At 41.9% G+C, this 19,169-nt stretch overlaps 1 protein-coding gene across 1 annotated transcript in view; it reads left to right on the plus strand.

The window, feature by feature from the left end:
• LRP8 (LDL receptor related protein 8) overlaps positions 1-19,169 on the plus strand; it is a 237,165-nt gene that overhangs the window by 217,144 nt on the left and 852 nt on the right. The window contains exons 8-18 of the mRNA XM_066626325.1: positions 1,254-1,373; positions 1,494-1,619; positions 1,983-2,154; positions 4,972-5,199; positions 5,917-6,035; positions 7,624-7,763; positions 10,327-10,468; positions 13,904-14,056; positions 14,887-15,144; positions 18,787-18,855; positions 18,994-19,166. Of these exons, the coding sequence (XP_066482422.1) occupies positions 1,254-1,373; positions 1,494-1,619; positions 1,983-2,154; positions 4,972-5,199; positions 5,917-6,035; positions 7,624-7,763; positions 10,327-10,468; positions 13,904-14,056; positions 14,887-15,144; positions 18,787-18,855; positions 18,994-19,166 (1,700 nt within the window). The remainder of the gene's footprint in view (positions 1-1,253; positions 1,374-1,493; positions 1,620-1,982; positions 2,155-4,971; positions 5,200-5,916; positions 6,036-7,623; positions 7,764-10,326; positions 10,469-13,903; positions 14,057-14,886; positions 15,145-18,786; positions 18,856-18,993; positions 19,167-19,169) is intronic.

Here is a 19,169-nt window from a genome sequence, read left to right on the forward strand (position 1 = left end):
CCTGCCTTCCTCCCTCCCAAGGAGGAACTTGGGCTGGCCTAACGCCATGTTAGGATTGCACCCTAAATCACCCAACATGTGAACAGGGTCAATTGCATGAGTCTTCCTATGGAATCTGGAGCCTGCTGAGAGGAAGGATCACAGTTCCATGGGTGGGATGTAGTTGGGTGATTTGAATGTCTCCCTCATGTGGAGTCTGCTTGCAAATAAGGGACTCTTATACAAAGAATGTTGGGTCACCTGTGTCACTGGCACACCTGCCCATGTTTCTGTGGCTTTCATTATTAAGTCATCTCTAACTTGGAAGAGGGTTAGAGTGTGTGTGTGTGTGTGTGTGTGTGTGTGTGTGTGTGTGTGTCTTTAATCAGATGTGCAACCAACCCATGGATTTTGCTGTAATGCACTCACAGTCAAAGAAACGGAATAGAAAAATGTGTGGCACGAAAAAGTCTTGATGCATCATACAGGAAGCATCATACTGGCTTTCTGATACGTTAGAAGAGAGTACCAGCAGAACTACAGATGGGGCCTCTGTATCTGTGGATCTGGCTCCACATGGGTACCCCAGACCTGGCCTGTGCTCCAGTTGCCTCCAAAGGGCTTTCTGAAGCCTGCAGAGACCGCATGCATCCACTTGCAGCCTCTGTGGGCTGCAGATGGCCCTGGAGCGCAGAAAAATGTGTTTTTTTGCCCTTACAAGGCATTCTGAGGCTCAGGGATGCCCCTGGAAGTCCTTAGATTTCATTATCCATAGTTTTTGGTATCTGCTGGGGGTCCAAGATCCCTCATGGATACAGAGGCACCACCTGTGCTTCTAATTGGTTGGGAACCTTCCATGGCTCTTTAGGCCCTTGAGCATGGGCTTGGGGACAGAGTGGATGTTTTTATCTAACATTCATTCCTTTTGGCTCAAGGAGTAAAAAGCAACTATATGAGTAACTTTTTATATAGGAGTAAAAAGCAATTATATGACACAATGTTGAGGAAATGCAAAGTAAACCAAAGCGTTCTATTAATAAGTTCTCATAAGAACATTCAGATCATTATCCTAGGCATAGGATAAAAAAGAGATTTGGTGATGGGTTCTATTTAGGTAGTCTATACTAAGAGATTTCCTTCAGTGATAGCCGAATACATTTGGTACTCTGAGTCTTTTAAAAGAAAAAGAAAATTACTACTACTACTTTGCAGTCTCAGGCACAAATAATAATCAATATTGCATAAATAATCAATAATCCACAACTCTCTTCTAGGTGTAAACGAATGTGCTCTCAACAACGGTGGTTGCTCCCACATATGCAAAGACTTAAAGATTGGCTATGAATGTGAATGTCCTTCTGGATACAAGCTTCTGGACAAGAAAACATGTGGAGGTAATTTGCATATCTCTTGTGTTTTACTATTGTGGCACATAATTATAGTCACTCCAGACTCACTACATCCCCTGATGGCTTGATTTCAAGTTGCTGATGGGTATTAAACTCTCTTTCCAGACATAGATGAATGTGAGAATCCTGATGCTTGCAGTCAAATCTGCATCAACTATAAAGGAGACTATAAATGCGAGTGCTATGAAGGTTATGAAATGGATACACAGTCCAAAAACTGCAAAGCTGTAGGTAAGCAAATACTCAAACCCGTTTTGCACAGCACCGTGTGCTTTGAAAGCCAGGCGGTCCTGAAAGGATAGAAGAGAGACAACGAGAGACCAAAGGAAAAAGTGTGAATTGTTATTCAGTTATAGCTAACACAACTTAGATGTTGTATTGCAGACAGTAACTGCTGTAGACATATCGTATCTTTTTAAAATAAATCAATAACAGTTGCTTCAATGAATCGTGAAACTATTATTTTCCTCCCATCACAAATAAAGTCTTCAGATAAAGCAGCAAAAATGATATTTCACTCTGTGCTGAGAGCTGTGCCATTCTGCTTACTACTTGAAACATGAAAGTGACTTTCAGGGTTCTGTTCTATGGCAGGAAAGAGTCCGTACCTCGTTTTTACGAACCGTCATGAAGTACGTAAGATTGACTTGGTGAAAAGGGACTACTCTCGTATCATCCCCATGCTGAAGAATGTGGTTGCTTTGGATGTGGAGGTGGCAACGAACAGGATATACTGGTGTGATTTATTCTACAGGAAGATATACAGGTGTGATACTGTCACTCAACTACACTTAAGAGTGGTTTGTTTTATGTACTGCCATTGGGGTGAAATTTCATATAAACATTAGTCATTATTGCAAAAGCCACTGTCCTCTATGGATTTGTCTAATCCTTTTTAATGTCAATGAAGCTAATGTCCATCATTGCATCTTATGGCAGCTTAATTGCAGGACTGTCAAGGCTCACTTCTCTCTCTCTCTCTCCTGTGTGGTATCAGGGATGTGCCTGTTGAAAACTGTACATCTGAGTGCCTCTGGGCACAGACACATGTGCTGATTCTGTATCTAATTAGACAGTGAAACAGCATTTTGTTTTATGCAGGAAAACCGACCATCTCTCTTGCATTCTCAGACATGAATTACTATTGCTTCCAGCTGCACCAAACAGTAGTTTGATCCTGGCTTTTACAGAGTCCTCAAGCCATGGTTCCCCAAATTGGATACAATGCAGAATTGTGATCCTAGAAACCAAGAGTCCTTTTTAGGCAAATGCAGAAAGGAGGGGAGGTAGAAGAGAGGGAAGAGTGTTCATGGGCCAACAACAAGGGTTAAGCTCAAGAAACCACAGTTTGTTGGACTGAGACCATGACATCTGCATCCAGATTTTGTGTCATGTCCGCTTCTTAGGAATTGTTTGTGCCGTTACATTTTTCTATTACCTTTTAAAACCATGTGTGAGTAGTGATTGAAAAGGATCTAAAGACACACATCTTTTCAAGCTCAGAATAATCTGATACGATAATGAAACAGGCAGCTGGCAATGACCAGAGACCTTCTCCACAGCTGCTGCAATGTATGCCCACGTTTGTTCATTCCAACAAAGACTTACATTCCAAAAACTGAATCAAGAAATACTATGTTTGCAATGGGCTAGCTATCTGTTGCAAAATTACACAAGTATGACTGTAAAACAATCTAATGATAATAATTTATATAGTATATCACAGCTCAGTTCACTGCAACTCCCCCAGTGCCAATGCAGCCAGGCCGACATGGCATGTGTTACATCCTGTGGTAACATTTGTTCTCTTACCCCAGGGGTAAACCTTTGGAGCCTCACTGGGTCTACTCAGATCTGCACTAGCTACTGGGCTGACATATGAATAGACCCAAATAGGTGACTCGAGGCTGAGAAAAGGGATAGGATATTGGCAGAGCTGCTGTTGCCTATACTGTCCCCTTTCCAGCCCCTCTCTCTGTCTTGGTTTCTCTCTCTTTCCCCTTCCCTACCTGTTCTTCCTGCCCACCCTCTGCATTGACTTATTATTAACAGTATTTATATACTGCTTTTCAACTAAAAGTTCACAAAGCGGTTTACAGAGAAAAATCAAATAACTAAATGGTTCCCTGTCCCAAAAGGGCTCACAATCTAAAAAGATGCAAAAGAATACCAGCAGACAGCCACTAGAACAGACACTGCTAGGGTGAGATGGGCCAGTTACTCTCCCCCTGCTACAAAAAGGAGCACCCACTTGAAAAAGTGCCTCTTACCCAATTAGCAGGGGTAATTCTTCGAAAGCCCCAGCACACAGCTGCTCACTGCTTGCGGCTGAGCAGATTGGTGGGTTGCATCTTGCAACCACCATAAAGAACACTGCACCACTAGAACACATGTTCTGGCAGCACAGTGGCTCAATAAGGTTGGGCCCTCAGAATATTTGAAGCACTTTGTGTACATTATCTCAGAAATCCTTGCAACAGTTTGAATAACATGGGCCAGCACTGTTGTTACCATATTGCCATCTGGTGATGAAATCATGGCTGAAGCAAGAATTAAACAAGGGAGTTCCTGTCTCATAGCTCATGCTCTTAGCCACTGCACTATAAAGCTGTCATACAGAAACTGTTGATATCCACAAGGAAGGGCAGAGCTCCACCTACTGCATTCTCTGGAGAGCAAGAGAATGTAATTAACAGGATTGAAGGACTATGACAAATCATAGTCACGAGGGTGCACAGCCTGCATCCTCTTGCATAGCAGTTATAAGGAGCTGATTTGTAGCTACTGGCCCATAGGCCAAAACTGTTTTCTGCTGGTCCATACCACAGTTGCAAGCTTTTATCTTGCTGATACAACAGTTCAGTGGAGAGAACAGAGTACCTCCATCCCAGGAGAAGAATGAACTAAGTCTGGCACTACTACACTTGTTGGCACCCTTTCTATCCCCCTCAAGAGCATGGCGTTCAACTGATAATCTTTTCTTCTGGCAAAGTAAAGGGCAGGTATGTCCTGCAGCAGGCAGGAGATTGGCTGCCCTGCCAAAAAGTAGATTTCCTCACTGATGTAACAGGCAGGTTGCACAGGACAAAAATGGATGAACAAACAGCTATTGTACATGTAACTTACTAAGAATGAAAGAGACAACAAACTGTGCCCTACACTTGCCCCCAATCACCCTACTTTAGGAGTGTTTCCTTCTGCTACTCCGAGCTGTTGACAGTAAGGAAGGAGAGCAGCGATTGGTTGCATCACTGGAGTGTACTTTCCGTTCTTCAAGCAATAGCAGCTTCCCACCAAGACCAACATTCAATTTGAAGGGTGAAACCAGAACAGTAGTCTGGTGTTTGTTGCTAGTCACTAGGCTCCAGCCCTCCATCTTCCACTATGCTCTCAGTTCAGAAACATGCACCTGAAGCAAATTTATTGGTGTATTTGCATGACACAATTCCTGTGGGATTTGTCCTTCTTTGTTCCAATAATCTGGGCTATGTTGGTGTTTCCTTTTCCTCTGCTGTCTTTCCCCCATTCAGTATTCCCCACAAACACTTCTTTATTATGTGCAATGTTGGTCTCCTCTCTGCAGTGCCTACATAGACAAAGCCAGTGACACAGCTGAGCAAGTGGTCCTAATTGACAGCCAGCTGAACTCTCCCGAAGGACTGGCGACGGACTGGATTCACAAGAATATATACTGGACAGATTCAGGAAACAAGACCATTTCTGTAGCCACCGCTGATGGGAGTAAGAGAAGGACACTTTTCAGTACTCACTTAAGTGAGCCCAGAGCCATTGCAGTGGATCCAACACGGGGGTAGGTGTGAAAGAGAGAGCCCTCTTTCATGCATTTCTAAACACATTCCTTGCTCTGTAAGTTCCTCCGGTACGTCTTAGTCCTTCCTACTCCCAGACTGTACTGTACACTGCAACACATTCAGAGTTTCTTGTAGAGACCTTGTGGCTCAACCAATTGGTATTTTTATAACAACACTAATTGCAAGGTAGCCCAATTTTGAAATTACAATACCAGTAAGATGCAAGGCTGATTCATGGGTTGTACCATGATTAATCAAGGGACTGGAATTCATAGATTGTTAGAATTATTAGTGTCTGGAGGACACTTTCTCAGAGCAGGAAGTTCCACAAGCTCTGGCTCCAGTTGGTTAAAAATTGCATGCAGAATTTTGTACATCTGCAATCGTCTTTAGGTGCATTCATACCAATTCAGTGTTACAGCCACAGGATCATCACACAGCTGCAATACTTTAGTCTGGTGTTGGACTGCCATTCCTACATTATTAATCAAGGGATTGGTGTCAGTGAGGACTCCAGAATTGACACAATCCAAATTAATCATACTCTTTTACAGTATCTAGTCATCTTTGTAATGCATATTGCAATCATTTTAAGTTTGTTTAAAAAAATAGCAACATTAGCTTTGCCCCTTTTAATGCAAGGCATTTTACGTTAGAAGGACAGAATAAACTTTCAGTGGCACAGTATCTACCACCATCTGCTTCCTCTCTTATAGATTCATGTATTGGTCAGATTGGGGTGACGTAGCAAAAATTGAGAAATCGGGCTTGAACGGTGTGGATCGGCAAGTGCTTGTAATGGACAATATCGAATGGCCAAACGGCATCACACTAGGTATGTTCTCAGAACTGGGACCAAGACAATGCAGATGATCAAGATGTCAAAGACCCCAGCAGCTTTAGTTCTTACAACTAACTATAGAAAAATAACCAAATATGTCTCAGAAAGGTTTGCTCCCCACTCTTATTTGTGGCAGGTCAGTTCAATTTAATTCAAAATCTGTCAATGCAGCATATCTTCAGGTTCTCTGCTGATTGCTGCTGATTCAGCAATTTCTGCTCTGTGCAGCCTCCTTAATAACCTTCTCATAAGGGCCAAACTAGATGATACACAAGAGATGTGTGAAAAGTCTCCTGTCTGTTTTTTTTTAAAACTGAAAAGCAATAAAGTGAGGGGTGGTTGATTAACCCTTTTGCTTCTTGCCAATTTTCTATTCATAAATGCCCCCTTCTGAAGCTGCTTTTCTTTCTGCACAGGGAAAAGATACAAGGATTGTTTTGAACATATGACAAGAAAGGAAGGGATTGCTCAGCCTCTCCCCCCACCTCCTTGTTTCTGTCTTGAAATGGGCAGACCCCATAGCTACTTTTTAATTTAGAAATTTATGTATTTCATCAGACTGTCCACACGTGTTTCACATACAGCACAATCCTCTGCATGTCTACTCAGAAGTAAATCCTCTTGTGTTAAAGAGGGCTTGTGCCCAGAAAGGTGTGCATAGAATTGCAGCCATATTCTCTAAGCTGGCCCTTACTTGAACTGCAGGGCAGATCCTTGTGGAGCAAGATCAGCATGTAGGATAGCAATACATTTTCATTGGAAAAATTAACTCTGCAGTTTAATTGATGCCATGATAAGACTAAAAATCAGGCATGATTTAAAAGCTTATGTGACCAGTAATGCAGATAAAAAAGAGTTCAAGCAGTCGGACTTTGAACTAGCCTTCTCACATAACCTCTGGATCCCTCTGCTTGGAACCATACTCCTGGTTCCACGGCTTAAGTACTAAACTTAGATAGAAGTCTCCCCAGAAAAGTGGTTTTTAGCAGAGCTGAGGGATTAAAGCAGACCCACACATAACAAACTGACTTCTGTAAGACCTTTACTGAGACAGAGAAAGAACTGCAGCCATTGCTACAATGGCAGAAACAAAAAGATAAGGAAAAGAAGTTAAACCAGAGGTCTGATAAGAGAAAGTAACCTGCAGAACTAAGCAACCAACGTCCCCTACTGCTGGGGCCAACATTTATAGCTATACCCACTGCTCTACAAGTTGACCTCGCATGCTGCTGTTCTTCCATCGGTGACACAGGACAGCCCTACTGCAGCATGGCTACTGAATGGTTGGTTTCATAAAAGCTTCACTATATTTAACACAGATTATCACCATTGGCTGAAACACCCAACACCCTGTGACATGAGGGCATCAAGTACACCAAGATTATAGTGATTTTGATCTCTCTCAAAAGAAGAAAACAAATACCTGTGTACCCATGAATTCACTTCCTGTAGATGCTGTCCTCCACAAGTTATTTACAAAATGATCTGTTTATAGTTTCCTAAGCTACTGAAGCAGCATGACGACCACAATGCAAGTGGCCAGTGGGGATGTAATTCTGCCTTATTATTTTTTGCTCATTAGATCTGTTGAATCAACGCCTCTACTGGGTAGACTCTAAGCTACACTTGCTTTCAAGCATAGATTTCAACGGCAGCAACAGAAAAGTTCTTATCTCTTCTGTGGATGACCTGAGCCATCCATTTGGATTAGCAGTGTTTGAGGTAAGAGACTGGGGTATGACCAGATCTGGTCAGAACATAAACTAAGTCAAGATGAGAGGCAGTTCTTGAACTGAACCAAAAGCTACTGTACTGGATGTATGGGTTGGTGCTTAAGTGGGAAATAGGGCTTGTCTAGGCACAGAAACCATATTTCTGATTCAAAAACTGTCAGGGTAGGGTGGGATAAAAGCATGCCTAAAGCATGAGTCTAAATTGGAATTGTACCCAAAAGTTGTGTTTAAACCCCTTTCTCAGATTGCTTGAGGAAGTATTAATGTGAAAAAATAAATAAATCCATCCAGCAGGTAAGGTGTAATAAGGGTCAGAAGTGTGTAAATTAAGTATGTGGCTTTCTTAAATTGCATCATATATTCTGATATGATGCAATCATATATTCTGATTGCAAAATTTGGGACAAGTGCTCTAGTGAAGGTAGCTTTTCATATCTGCTTTGCTGTCTCCTAATACACAGCAGTTGTTACTAACTGCTCAAAGCCAGAGAGAGAGAGTTTTGCTACTCCATGGGTCACACTTCTCTGTGGTTTATCCTTAAAGGAATTGTCAGGGGCTTGCACTACCTGGAAAGAAACTTAATACAGGTCACACCTTTGAAAGGGGAAGGAGGATTAGCCTGGAACAGCATTTTTGCTGGGATGCCAGGGATCACTCCACTTTCTAATAAGTCCTCCCAAATCCTATTCATGAACCATCATGAGCACAGGAATCACAGAAATGGAGCTCAGTATAGAAACCAGTCTTTTGATAAAGAGGCTGGGCACATCTGCCTTGCTATTGGGGCTAACTCAGAGGCATTTGTGCTTTTCTGTCACAGCCAGTTTATGCATAAATGTTTTTTGGGGTTTTTTTTGCTTTTATGAAAGGATGGAATTTTATGAGGTGGATGGTGGTCTCTAAAACCTACCAGAGAGGTATAATAAAAATGAAGGATAACTTCAAAATGAACAGCCTTAACTCTCTGTTTTGTTGTGAGAATAATAATAACAACAACAGGTATTTATATACTGCCTTTCTTGGTCTTTATTCAAGACTTTATTCAAGGCGGTTTACATAGGCAGGCTTTATTAAATCCCTATTAAATAGGGATTTTTACAATTTCAAAGAAGGTTCTTTCTTTCAAGAACGACTACATTCAAGGTGTTTCATTCCAATCTGGCTTCACATTCTGGCCTCCATCCTCCCACGCTCAGAGCAGATGGAATTGCTCGGCTTCAGCTTGTCAGCTGCTCCAAGGTCGCACGGTGCCGGTGGCCTTGAACTGGCGACCTTGTGGATGTTATCTTCAGGCAGACGGAGGCTCTACCCTCTAGACCAGACCTCCTGCCCTGAGAAGCCATACCTATCTCATTTTCTCATAATCTAACCAAACACAACCTATTCAGGGGTACAAATTTGTAAACAATATATTGCATCCTTACACACTATCCAAATTTTGTAGCATTTGGCACACTTGCTATTAGTAGTCTTGTATGTATGTATGTATCAATCAATCAATCAATCAATCAATCAATCAATCAATCAATCAATTATATTAATATAGACCTGTAGGGAGGGCCTTTCTGAATTGTTGTACCAGGCCTAAGGAAGCATTGGACAGGGAGGGCAAAAGGAGAAATACTTTGCTTCAATTTTCTTCTCCCTACTCTCAAAGGCTTTCTTCTTCCTACTCTCCCAAAACAAAAATGTTTTGTTACATTTTGTGTCAGACCTGCAAAAATAAACACTACTATATACAAACCATGCAAGTTTCTTAGGGCCCTCAGAGCTCTTCTTTTTCACCCAGGCCCAAAGTCAGGGGTCAACTCCCTTGGGCACTGCCTGAGGGCTGAGTCAGCCAATCCCAGCATCAGGTTGGCTTCAGCCGAGCACCCTGCACAAATACCACCTTCTCCCATCCTTCTCATCCTCAGCCGGGCTTCCTCAGAGGCTCCTGTGATAACTTTGAGGCAGCCCCTTTACACAGGATGAGAGCTGGGCAGTCCTCCCTGAACTTTGGAGGAAGAAGATTCCAGAGATTGCTTCCTTTCCTAACTGTCTAGATCAAGAAAAGAAAGAGGAATGATCTCTGTCTGCTTCTCTCTTAGAGCCCTGGTGATTCTTGGTGGTTGTGTGTGTGTTTGTGGACACAAGCACAATGGGGGACTTGGCACAGGTCTTTGCTCCCCAGAACTTGGCATCAGCACTGCTTTTTCACTTCATCATTTCCAGTGCTCAATGTCAGCCTAAAATCACTGTTCCAAAGGCAGTATTTCCATTTTTTGAAATATCCATCTTCCAAAACATAGATGAGTTAGAATCCAGTAATTTAAACCTCACAGTGGCTAATTGTTCAGGCCTACAAACTATTGATAAGCAATTGATTTTCTACAAAACCTTGCAAATATATATTCATGGAAAAAGCTAGCAGAGACTAATTGTATACTGGCCTGCTTTCATTATAAGCATATAAGGTGGTTACAAAAAAGCACTAAGAAGATTATGACATGGTGAGGGGAGAGAAATTCGCGAAGGACTTTAGTACACAATACAGTTTCTGTTCTTGCAGGACAGGGTGTTCTGGACTGACTTGGAGAACGAGGCAATTTTCAGCGCCAATAGGCTGAACGGTCTAGACATCTCCATTTTAGCTGAAAATCTCAATAACCCTCATGATATTGTAGTCTTCCATGAGCTGAAGCAGCCTAAAGGTAAGTCATGTTTACAGGTCAATAGTAGGTCAGTGTTTTGTCAATATTCCAGGTTGACAAAGAAAGGTCCACTTCCACAATACAGCATAATCAGAAACATGCTATGGAATGCGGAATGAAGGTCTTTAGAATGCCAGCAGCATTAATAATGCCTTGGATTCCTTAATAATGATGATACTTACATTGCTGTCTGTTGAGGCAGACTGCTATTTTAGTTGGAGAGGAAAGCAAGCTGATTTGGGTGTATGAGGTGAAAATCCTGAATTTTTCTTCTATTTTTCCACTTCTTTTGAACTTTCATCTCTGAGTTATCTATGTGCAGTAGCTATGTTTACCCTGTTGTTGTTATCATTATCGCTGTCATCTTCCCCCCTTTCCCCAGCCGACTGTTAAACCAAGAACTTGGCTGTGGGCCTGCTCATTAGATTGGGAAACCCAGCTGATTCTCTCGAGCAGAAAAGTTAAGCATCCAGGTAACACACACACCCAATAACCAATCCCACTGATTAATGCTCATAAGTTTAAAAAGTGGGGGTCATAAGTTCCACCCTTTGCACATTTGGCCTCATCCAATGGATTGGATGCAGCTCACTAGCTATGAGTTTAAGATCCTGGACTAGTATGAATAATTAGGGTAGGGGAAGTATCCAGTAAGCCACAATGGTGTTTTGTTTTACTTTAGCCTTGACTTTCAACCTCTTTGCCATTTGTCACCCAACCCACGCAACTAAACCTTCCTTTGCCTTCCCAGGATTCCTCAAATGCCTTAGTTTTGCCATTTTTCTTTCCCCTTGTTGTTTGGGTATATTTTGTCCTTCTCAAAAATGAAATTCTTGCCTAGCCTCAGTCCTGCCTGGTTTCGGTTCACTTGGGAAGGAATTGGTTCCCTGCCTTCCAAGACCACCAATATTCAGTACTGTCCAGCTTTTAAAGGAACCCCCAGAGACACTAGTGTCACTAGGCGGGTGCAGGGGGTGCGGGCCACACTGGGTGACGTGTCGGGGGGGTGACATGCCCTGGGGAGGACGTGCTAACTTTGCAGCTTTCGGAGCTACCCTGTCATGCCATACACCATTGGATGTGGAATGTCCAGCACAGTGCAGTGCAAAAAACAGAATTGAAATAGATTCTTTTGTTCAGAGGTTATGGCCGAAAAACTGGAAAGAAAAATGCATGGAGCCCTATGGAAAGTGAACCGTATCACACATTTACTCGCAAATAGGCGTACTTGCCATAGTCCGTCGGAAAGGGCAGGCTGAGAGGAATCCAAGGGCACCACAATGGTCCCAGTCCAATGAATGCAGCCCCACAAAAACTGCCTCCCTCCCAGCTGCATCTATTGAGCCTGAAACGAAGCCATGTGGCCATGTTTACTCGTGAGTAGGCAAACTTGCCTTAGTCCAGGCAAGGACTAAGAGGACTCAGGGCAGGCTGAGAGGACTCCAAGGACGTCAGAATGGTCCTGATCCAATGAATGCAGCCCCCAAAAACACAAAAGGGAGAAGGAGGTCCCTCCCTCCCAGCCCTATGGAAAGCGAAGCAGCCTCACTGTCGCGTTTACTCACGACTAGGCAGATGAGCCTTGGCTGGTGGTCAGGCCAGTCAAAGGGGAATGTGAGGACACCAGAATGGGCCCGATCCGATAGAACTGAAGCTCAACATATGTTCCAGAAGGCAGCCTCCCCCCCCCCCACTAAAAAGGACAAAAAAGAGGCTTGAATGGTAAGGGGAAAGTTTTATATTTTGCACTTGCAAAGCCAGGTGGGTCTTTATATGGATATGCCTGAAATAGAAGAACTTCAAACTGGGCACTGGGAGGGCTGGAAATCTCACTGATTCTTTTTGAGGGGTTGTTATTGCAGGCAGACTACAGAGTAAGCTCCATTGACCACTGTGGGACTTACTTCAGAGTAGACATGCATAGGCTTGAGCTCACAGGCTGCAATTCTACCCACACTTTCCTGAGAGTAAGCCCCATTGACCACTATGGGACTTACTTCAGAGTAGATTCACTTGGTGGAACAGGGCTGGCTCCCCATTATTTAATTTCTTTTATTTTAATTAAATTATTTATAATTTATTTTAATTTGCTTGATGATGTCACTTCTGGCCATGACATCACTTTCAATGGGTCCTGGACAGACTATCATTCTAAAAAGTGGGTCCCAGTGCTAAAAGTTTGAGAACTGCTGCAATAAGGTGTTAGTAAGTTGACACAGGGTGTGTATGTGTGAGACTCTACAAGTTTTCAAAATCACTAAAATCAGAATTTGGAGGAATAATACCATCATGTTATATATCAATCAATGTGTAATTTCATGCAGAATGCAATGAAACAAACCACATTGAAATATCTGTGTTCTAACAAAAGGTACAGCCAAAAAACCAGTGGGGGCGGGGCGATGGCACATCACTATGCCCACCACCTGGTGTGTTGTCCCGCCCACTGCATGAGGTGACGTGCAGGCCTCCCGCACCAGGTGATGCAAATCCTAGTGATGCCACTGCCCAGAGATCCTGGGACTATCTGTTGTACTGAGAGGGAGATTTCTCTAACTCCTTCTGTCCAGCTTCCCTTGAACTTGGGTGATGGTAGCAATTTACCAATCCAGTTTCACGGCAAAATGGGCTGGAAGTAGTTGTCAGTTACTAGGCCACGTATCTAATTCTTTCAGGGAGGGAGCAGTGACTTGGATTTCATTGGTAGGTAACCAGTTCCAAACAGCAAGTCCTTTAACAGTGCAATCCTGTACATGCTGGATACATACATGAGTACATTTTTACTCAGAAGTAAGTCCCACTGCGTTCCATGGAGGTAACTCTCAAGTAGGTTTGTATAGGATTGCAGCCTGACCGCTGGAAATGAAACAGAATGAAATAGAATGGCTGTACTATATTGGTCTCTTTGCTGCTTTATTCTTTCTCAAGAGCAACTCAGCTAGGTGTCTAAAAAAGAATCAAGGTTTATCATATCATGATACTAAAAGCACTTCACTTGGTAATGGTGCAACAGACTTCTTATGCAATCCTATGCATGTTTGTTCAGAAGTAAGCCTCAATGTGTTCAGTGGGACTTACTCCAGATAAGTGTGTATAGGATTGCAGCCTTAATCATTTCTTTTATGTGATGAGCTACATGCAACTCCCTACATTGAATTTATCTGTATGCAATATCCCCTACTTTCAAGAAAGCATGTGTGCCAGAAGTAGAAATTGATGTGTTGACTCTTGCCAAGGGATGAACATACTTTGCTTGGCCATGTGCAGCCCTGAGAACGTTTTCGGTTTTTACTGGCTTCTCATGTCTATAAGAACGATTTAAAAAACAACAGTGGAGAATATTTCATGATACTGAACATGAATTCTGAGCAAGGATATGAATTGATTAATCGATATAAGAATAATGATCTTTATTATTTTCTCTCCCTCATACAGCTCCAGACTCTTGCGAACAAAGTTCTTTGCCAAACGGAGGTTGTGAATATCTTTGTCTTCCTGCACCCCAGATCTCTCCACATTCCCCAAAGTATACATGTGCTTGTTCCGACAACATGTGGTTGGGGCCTGACATGAAAAAGTGCTATAAAGGTAAAGACAACTTTTGTGAGTCTTCCCATTATTGAGGGAACATCCACTCTGCTTTCACTGGAAACTCTTCAGCTGGTGGACCGCAGTGGGAAACTGGGCTACATGGGCCTTATCTTATGTGCATACCACCCTCTTCAGAATTCTGTGAATTAACATCCACCAACATGATGGCTTCTAAGAATTCACTGAAGTGCTAACATCCTGTTTGCATTTCTGTATTATATTCAAAGGGGGAATTTGCACATCTCACCAACTTCACAAAGACGTGAGTCAAAAAGTATTTCCTGAATCTACTGCCAATCCATTATATTTGATTACTGAAATTCTTGTGCATTTTTAGGCAGGGACAGAAGTAAAAAGAAGAGGAAAATTGTTTCCTGTTCGCTGTCTTTCTGTATTATTCATACATCAAAAATTTTTCCCATGCCGCAAGTCATTTTCCTTCTAAACTTAAACCCCAGTTGCTGGAGTCTGTCTTCACATGATGCTCCACTTTCTTGACCATTTTTTATAGTTTGACATTTTTCTGTGTCTTCTCCAACTATTCTATCTCCTCCAGTAGACGAGTTGTCTGAAATAGATGTGTTCATTCAACATATCTGTTGGAGGACATAGAGTACTTGAAGAAGATGCAAATAAAAGTCCATTATAAAATGATACCTGAACAAAGTATTCTAAACATGGAGCACTTCCTGTTGCTTCCCTTTCTCTAAACTTGTGGTTCTCTTTTCTGACTTAGAGAAGTTCCCTAACTTTTGTGGTAAATGAAGTTGTACCTGTTCTACATCTCCATTGACTTGACTGATGGGTTACATTGATTTTGCTTTCAGAGCTTCCAACTACCTCAGCTACTGTGCCTGCTTCTACTACAGTTCATTTGCCCAATTTTACTACTGTTACTGCAGCTGTTACTACTGCTGTTACTACCAACATCATTGCAACTGGTGATGCAAGCAACATTGGAACTGATGGCCAAGAAACCATATCACGGGTTTTCCTGGACACTACAGTCCTTGGTTTACTCACAACTACATCTACTTTGACAGACTCTAAGATCACAACAGGAAACAGTAATCTCTCCCAGCACTGTATGCAAAGGGGTTTGATACCACTTTTCTTTCTGCTTCTCAAAGACTTTGAGAGCTGGGCTGGTAATGGTGTAGCATAATTAGCAATATGCAGATCTGTGCAGAAATGAAATGGGAAATCTTTAATCTAATCCACCTCTGTTGATATCTTTAGCTAGTTTCACTTCCTGCTCCATCTCCCAAATGTAGGGTCTGGTTAAGAGCCTGGTTCACCTCATGGTGCCATACAATGTTTTTTGTGGTAATAGGAACAAGTTCTCTCATACTTTGAGGATGATCTAAGAATTACAAACTGCAAATATTGCAAAGCTATTTTAGTATTATTCTTTTACCACTTCTTACTACCTTTCCACCTTTCTTACCACTTTTCCAGTGATCCTGTTACGTGGATGATTATTCTCATTTTACATATGGGAAACGGAAACTGGGAGGCAATGGAAGGCGATGAATTAAATAAATAAACGAATGAATTAAATAAATAGTTGTCTAAGACCAACCAGGAAGTGTTCCAGTCTGGATATCCCAAGATTCAAGATCAATGTCCAATGTTCAGACATGGCAATGTTCATCAATGGAAGAAAGTTTGGTCATGACTGTCAATGGGCATGTTGAAGAAATTATATGAAAATTTTAAGTTTCAGCATTCTGCAGAGGCGTTTAAAATAGGAATTCCAAATGTTGCATGCATTGCATAGCTATTCATTTACCTAAAACTGCTCACTTTTTGAATCACTTATGTCTGAGTGCTATTATCATAAGTGCCTAAAATATGGGAAGCTATGTGAACAAAGCTTTCATTTATATCAGCTGAATAGTGCACACTTGCATGATTGTGTTTTGGGCAAAGAGAGTTTCCTGCTTATTACAAACCAGAATGCAAGTCTGCACTAGTGTGCTTGGAAAGAGTCATAAGGAGAATCATTCCCAACTTCAGTTTTACTGCAGTTACCTGTGGCCTCAGTTACCTCAGGCCTCAAGCTAAAACAATGCAGCCATGTGTTTATTAAAATGCCGGGAGCAGTAATGGCTGTTATTAGCAAGTAGGTGTTTTTTAGTGATAGACTTACATACCATTAGGATTCAGTCCAGAGGATAATGTGCCGTTCTCTTTCCTACACATGGAGCAAAGCATAGGAGATTTATGATATAGCATTTATGTGACACTTTTAAGTGTGAAAAATGCTTTACCATCCAAAGTTTAGTAGCTAGTGTTTTACAATCTTCACACTTTTGTGAGGTTACATGAAAAATAGAAATCACCCCTTGAGGGAGAGCCATGCAGCAAAAGACCATTTTCTACTGAATGAATGAGCAGCAAACATTACTCAGGAATTCCTGCACCTTGCAAAACCTTAAGAATGCCAGCAGATGGCACTGTGGCCCTGAGTTCAAAGCCTTTGCTTGCATAAAACAGCAAGTGGACAGTTGGTGCTCATTGTTTGCATGGCTGAGCTGGGGCTGCCAATTGGCTTTCTCATGACGTTATCAGGGCTAGTTCACACATGAATAACATCAGATGTACATATATGTATATTGCCATGTAAGAAGACACACAAGTGTCTGTTACCATCTGATTTCCAAATATCTGTTGTTCCTTCTTTCTTTCACTCTGTTGTTTCCTATACCAAATGAACTTAATAAACCTAATAAGCTGATTTGCATTAGCTTCCCCTGCTTATAAGGCAGTTATAAGGGCTTATAACTTCCAGGGCTTCCCTAAGCCTCCCAGTGCTTATAAGGCATTAAAAACGTCTCTTCTGGTTTCTCTGTGAAACCGGAAGTAGCTTTTTTTAGCCTCACAGATCAGTCTGAGATCATCAGAGGCAGGGGACAGATGTCCTTGGCCTCTGCTAAGCTCTGCTAGGCCCCTCTGGAGGCAAGGGGATCAGAGCTCCCCTCACCTCTGTAGGAGGTACACGCACTGGGGGGGGCAGAGCTGATATGTGGATAAGTGAATTTGCGGATACAGGATCTGCGGATATGGGGACCCCCTATATTACTCAACTTATCTATCTCTCTCTCTTCCTGCCCTACAAGTTCCTCATTAACCTCCAAAACAGTTCTTTATTTTCATCACTACCTATACCTTCTTGATTTTTGACCTTCTGGAGGGCCAGGGAGGTTGCACGCCACCTCCTTGACCCTCTTAAGGTCTTCTGAGGCCTCAGCTTTGGCCAAAAACTGGAAATAGCCATTTTCAGCCTTCAAAAAGAGAACCAGTAAGATGGCATGCAATCTCCCTGACTTTCCCAAGGCCCCCAGAGGGGGGTGGGGAAGGTGGCGCTGCCCCAGAGGCATGGCGCCCTGGGGCATTTGCCCCCCTAGATACACTACTGCCTTCTTCTTTCTCTTCCCCCACCTTTCTAGGACCTCCTCTTCAAAAGAAAGTTTTCTTCATTTGCCTTTCCTTTTCTCTAGGATACTCATTCCTCTTTTACTTTATTTTTGCTGAATGTAAATGCATAACCTAGATTGTTAATTATAATTGGCCTGTGATTAGGATCTATAGTAACATATTACCTGCATAGAGTGTCTTGTAATAAAGGGGAAAGGCAGGAAACTAATATTTAAAAGTAAAATTGAGAAATAAAAATATGTATCATCAGTTTAGCAGAAAAAATGCTCCTATACTTTCTATTCTGATCCTGTAATTCTTTTGTTGTTAATCACATATTTCTTACTTTTATTAAACATTCTAGGAGACTTATGTTATGGCACTTCTATTTTAGTATCCCCAATAGTAGGTTTGCCAGGTGCAGCTCAACATGGAAGGTTTAAAAGGCTGCACTTGTCAAAATTCTCTTTTCTATACAATGGTTAAAGGTATAGGCAGTCTGTCTCCCTTTTTATCTGGTAAACCTGTCGAATAGGTAACACTGTACTTCACAAAATTGTATTGAAACCCAATTTATGCTTTTTCAGTTGAATAGCTTGTTTTGAATTAAGTCTAAGCGTTGATTCTAAACCAATGGATTTTTTCCATTCCCAGTGCAGTGTGTTTGATGTTAACAGATCAACTTCAGTTTTCTTTGGGATGCCTCTAAAAATTAAATTACCACATCTCAGAGAATTGTCAAAATATTCATATTCATCAGTTACCAGTCCATACCACACAGGTCACACAGAGGAATCTGGAGCAGGGCTTTCCAAACCCTAGCCTGCAGGCCAGATCTGGGGTTTGGAAACAGCCCTCCCCCCTCCCTGTGAGCGACACTTACTGTTCTGCATCCCTGTGACCAGATCAACTTGAAAGAAACATAGTGCCTTGGCAGAACAGTAAGCTTTTTCGGGACACAGCGGTTTCCAGTTTGGAGACAGCTGATGTAGAGCACTAGCTGATGGATCATCAAACCACACTGATGTTTGCTTTAAAAGGCCTTTGCTTAGGTAGGCCCATTAAAATCAACTCAAATGTATAGATTTAGCCATAAAACTCCTCCCTTCAATTTTTGCCCATGTCTAGTTTTTATAACTAGTTTTATACTTTTTTGCTCCAAGAAAAGGGCAAAAGGGGTGCATTCTATGCTTTAGACAAAAATAATCATAATTTTGTGCCATGAAAAGTTTAATTGTATAGCTTCTAGTAATGCAGACCATGTATTGATCTTTGACTGAATCCGAATTGCTTTACTGTGGTTACAGATGCCAATGATGGACAAGGCTTTGGTTCAACAGTGATGGCAGCCATTATTGGAATTCTTGTCCCTGTTGGTAAGTCTGTTGTTTATAATATTTAGAGAGAGAATTTTCTAGTTATGCTGGCTGATCTGACCCAACAAACTATGAGAACTATGACCTCGCCTTAAGCAACTAAAAGTGTTTTATCTCCTTTTCTACTTCTTCTTCTAGTGGTAATTGGCTTGTTGTGCATGGGAGGGTACCTCATATGGAGAAATTGGAAACGGAAAAACACAAAAAGCATGAACTTTGATAACCCTGTATACAGGAAGACTACAGAAGAAGAAGATGAAGATGAAATTCATATTGGGAGAACAGCACAGATTGGGCATGTGTACCCAGCAGTA

The sequence above is a fragment of the Tiliqua scincoides genome, chromosome 4 (genome assembly GCF_035046505.1).
Source record: "Tiliqua scincoides isolate rTilSci1 chromosome 4, rTilSci1.hap2, whole genome shotgun sequence".
NCBI classification, from domain to species: domain Eukaryota; kingdom Metazoa; phylum Chordata; class Lepidosauria; order Squamata; family Scincidae; genus Tiliqua; species Tiliqua scincoides.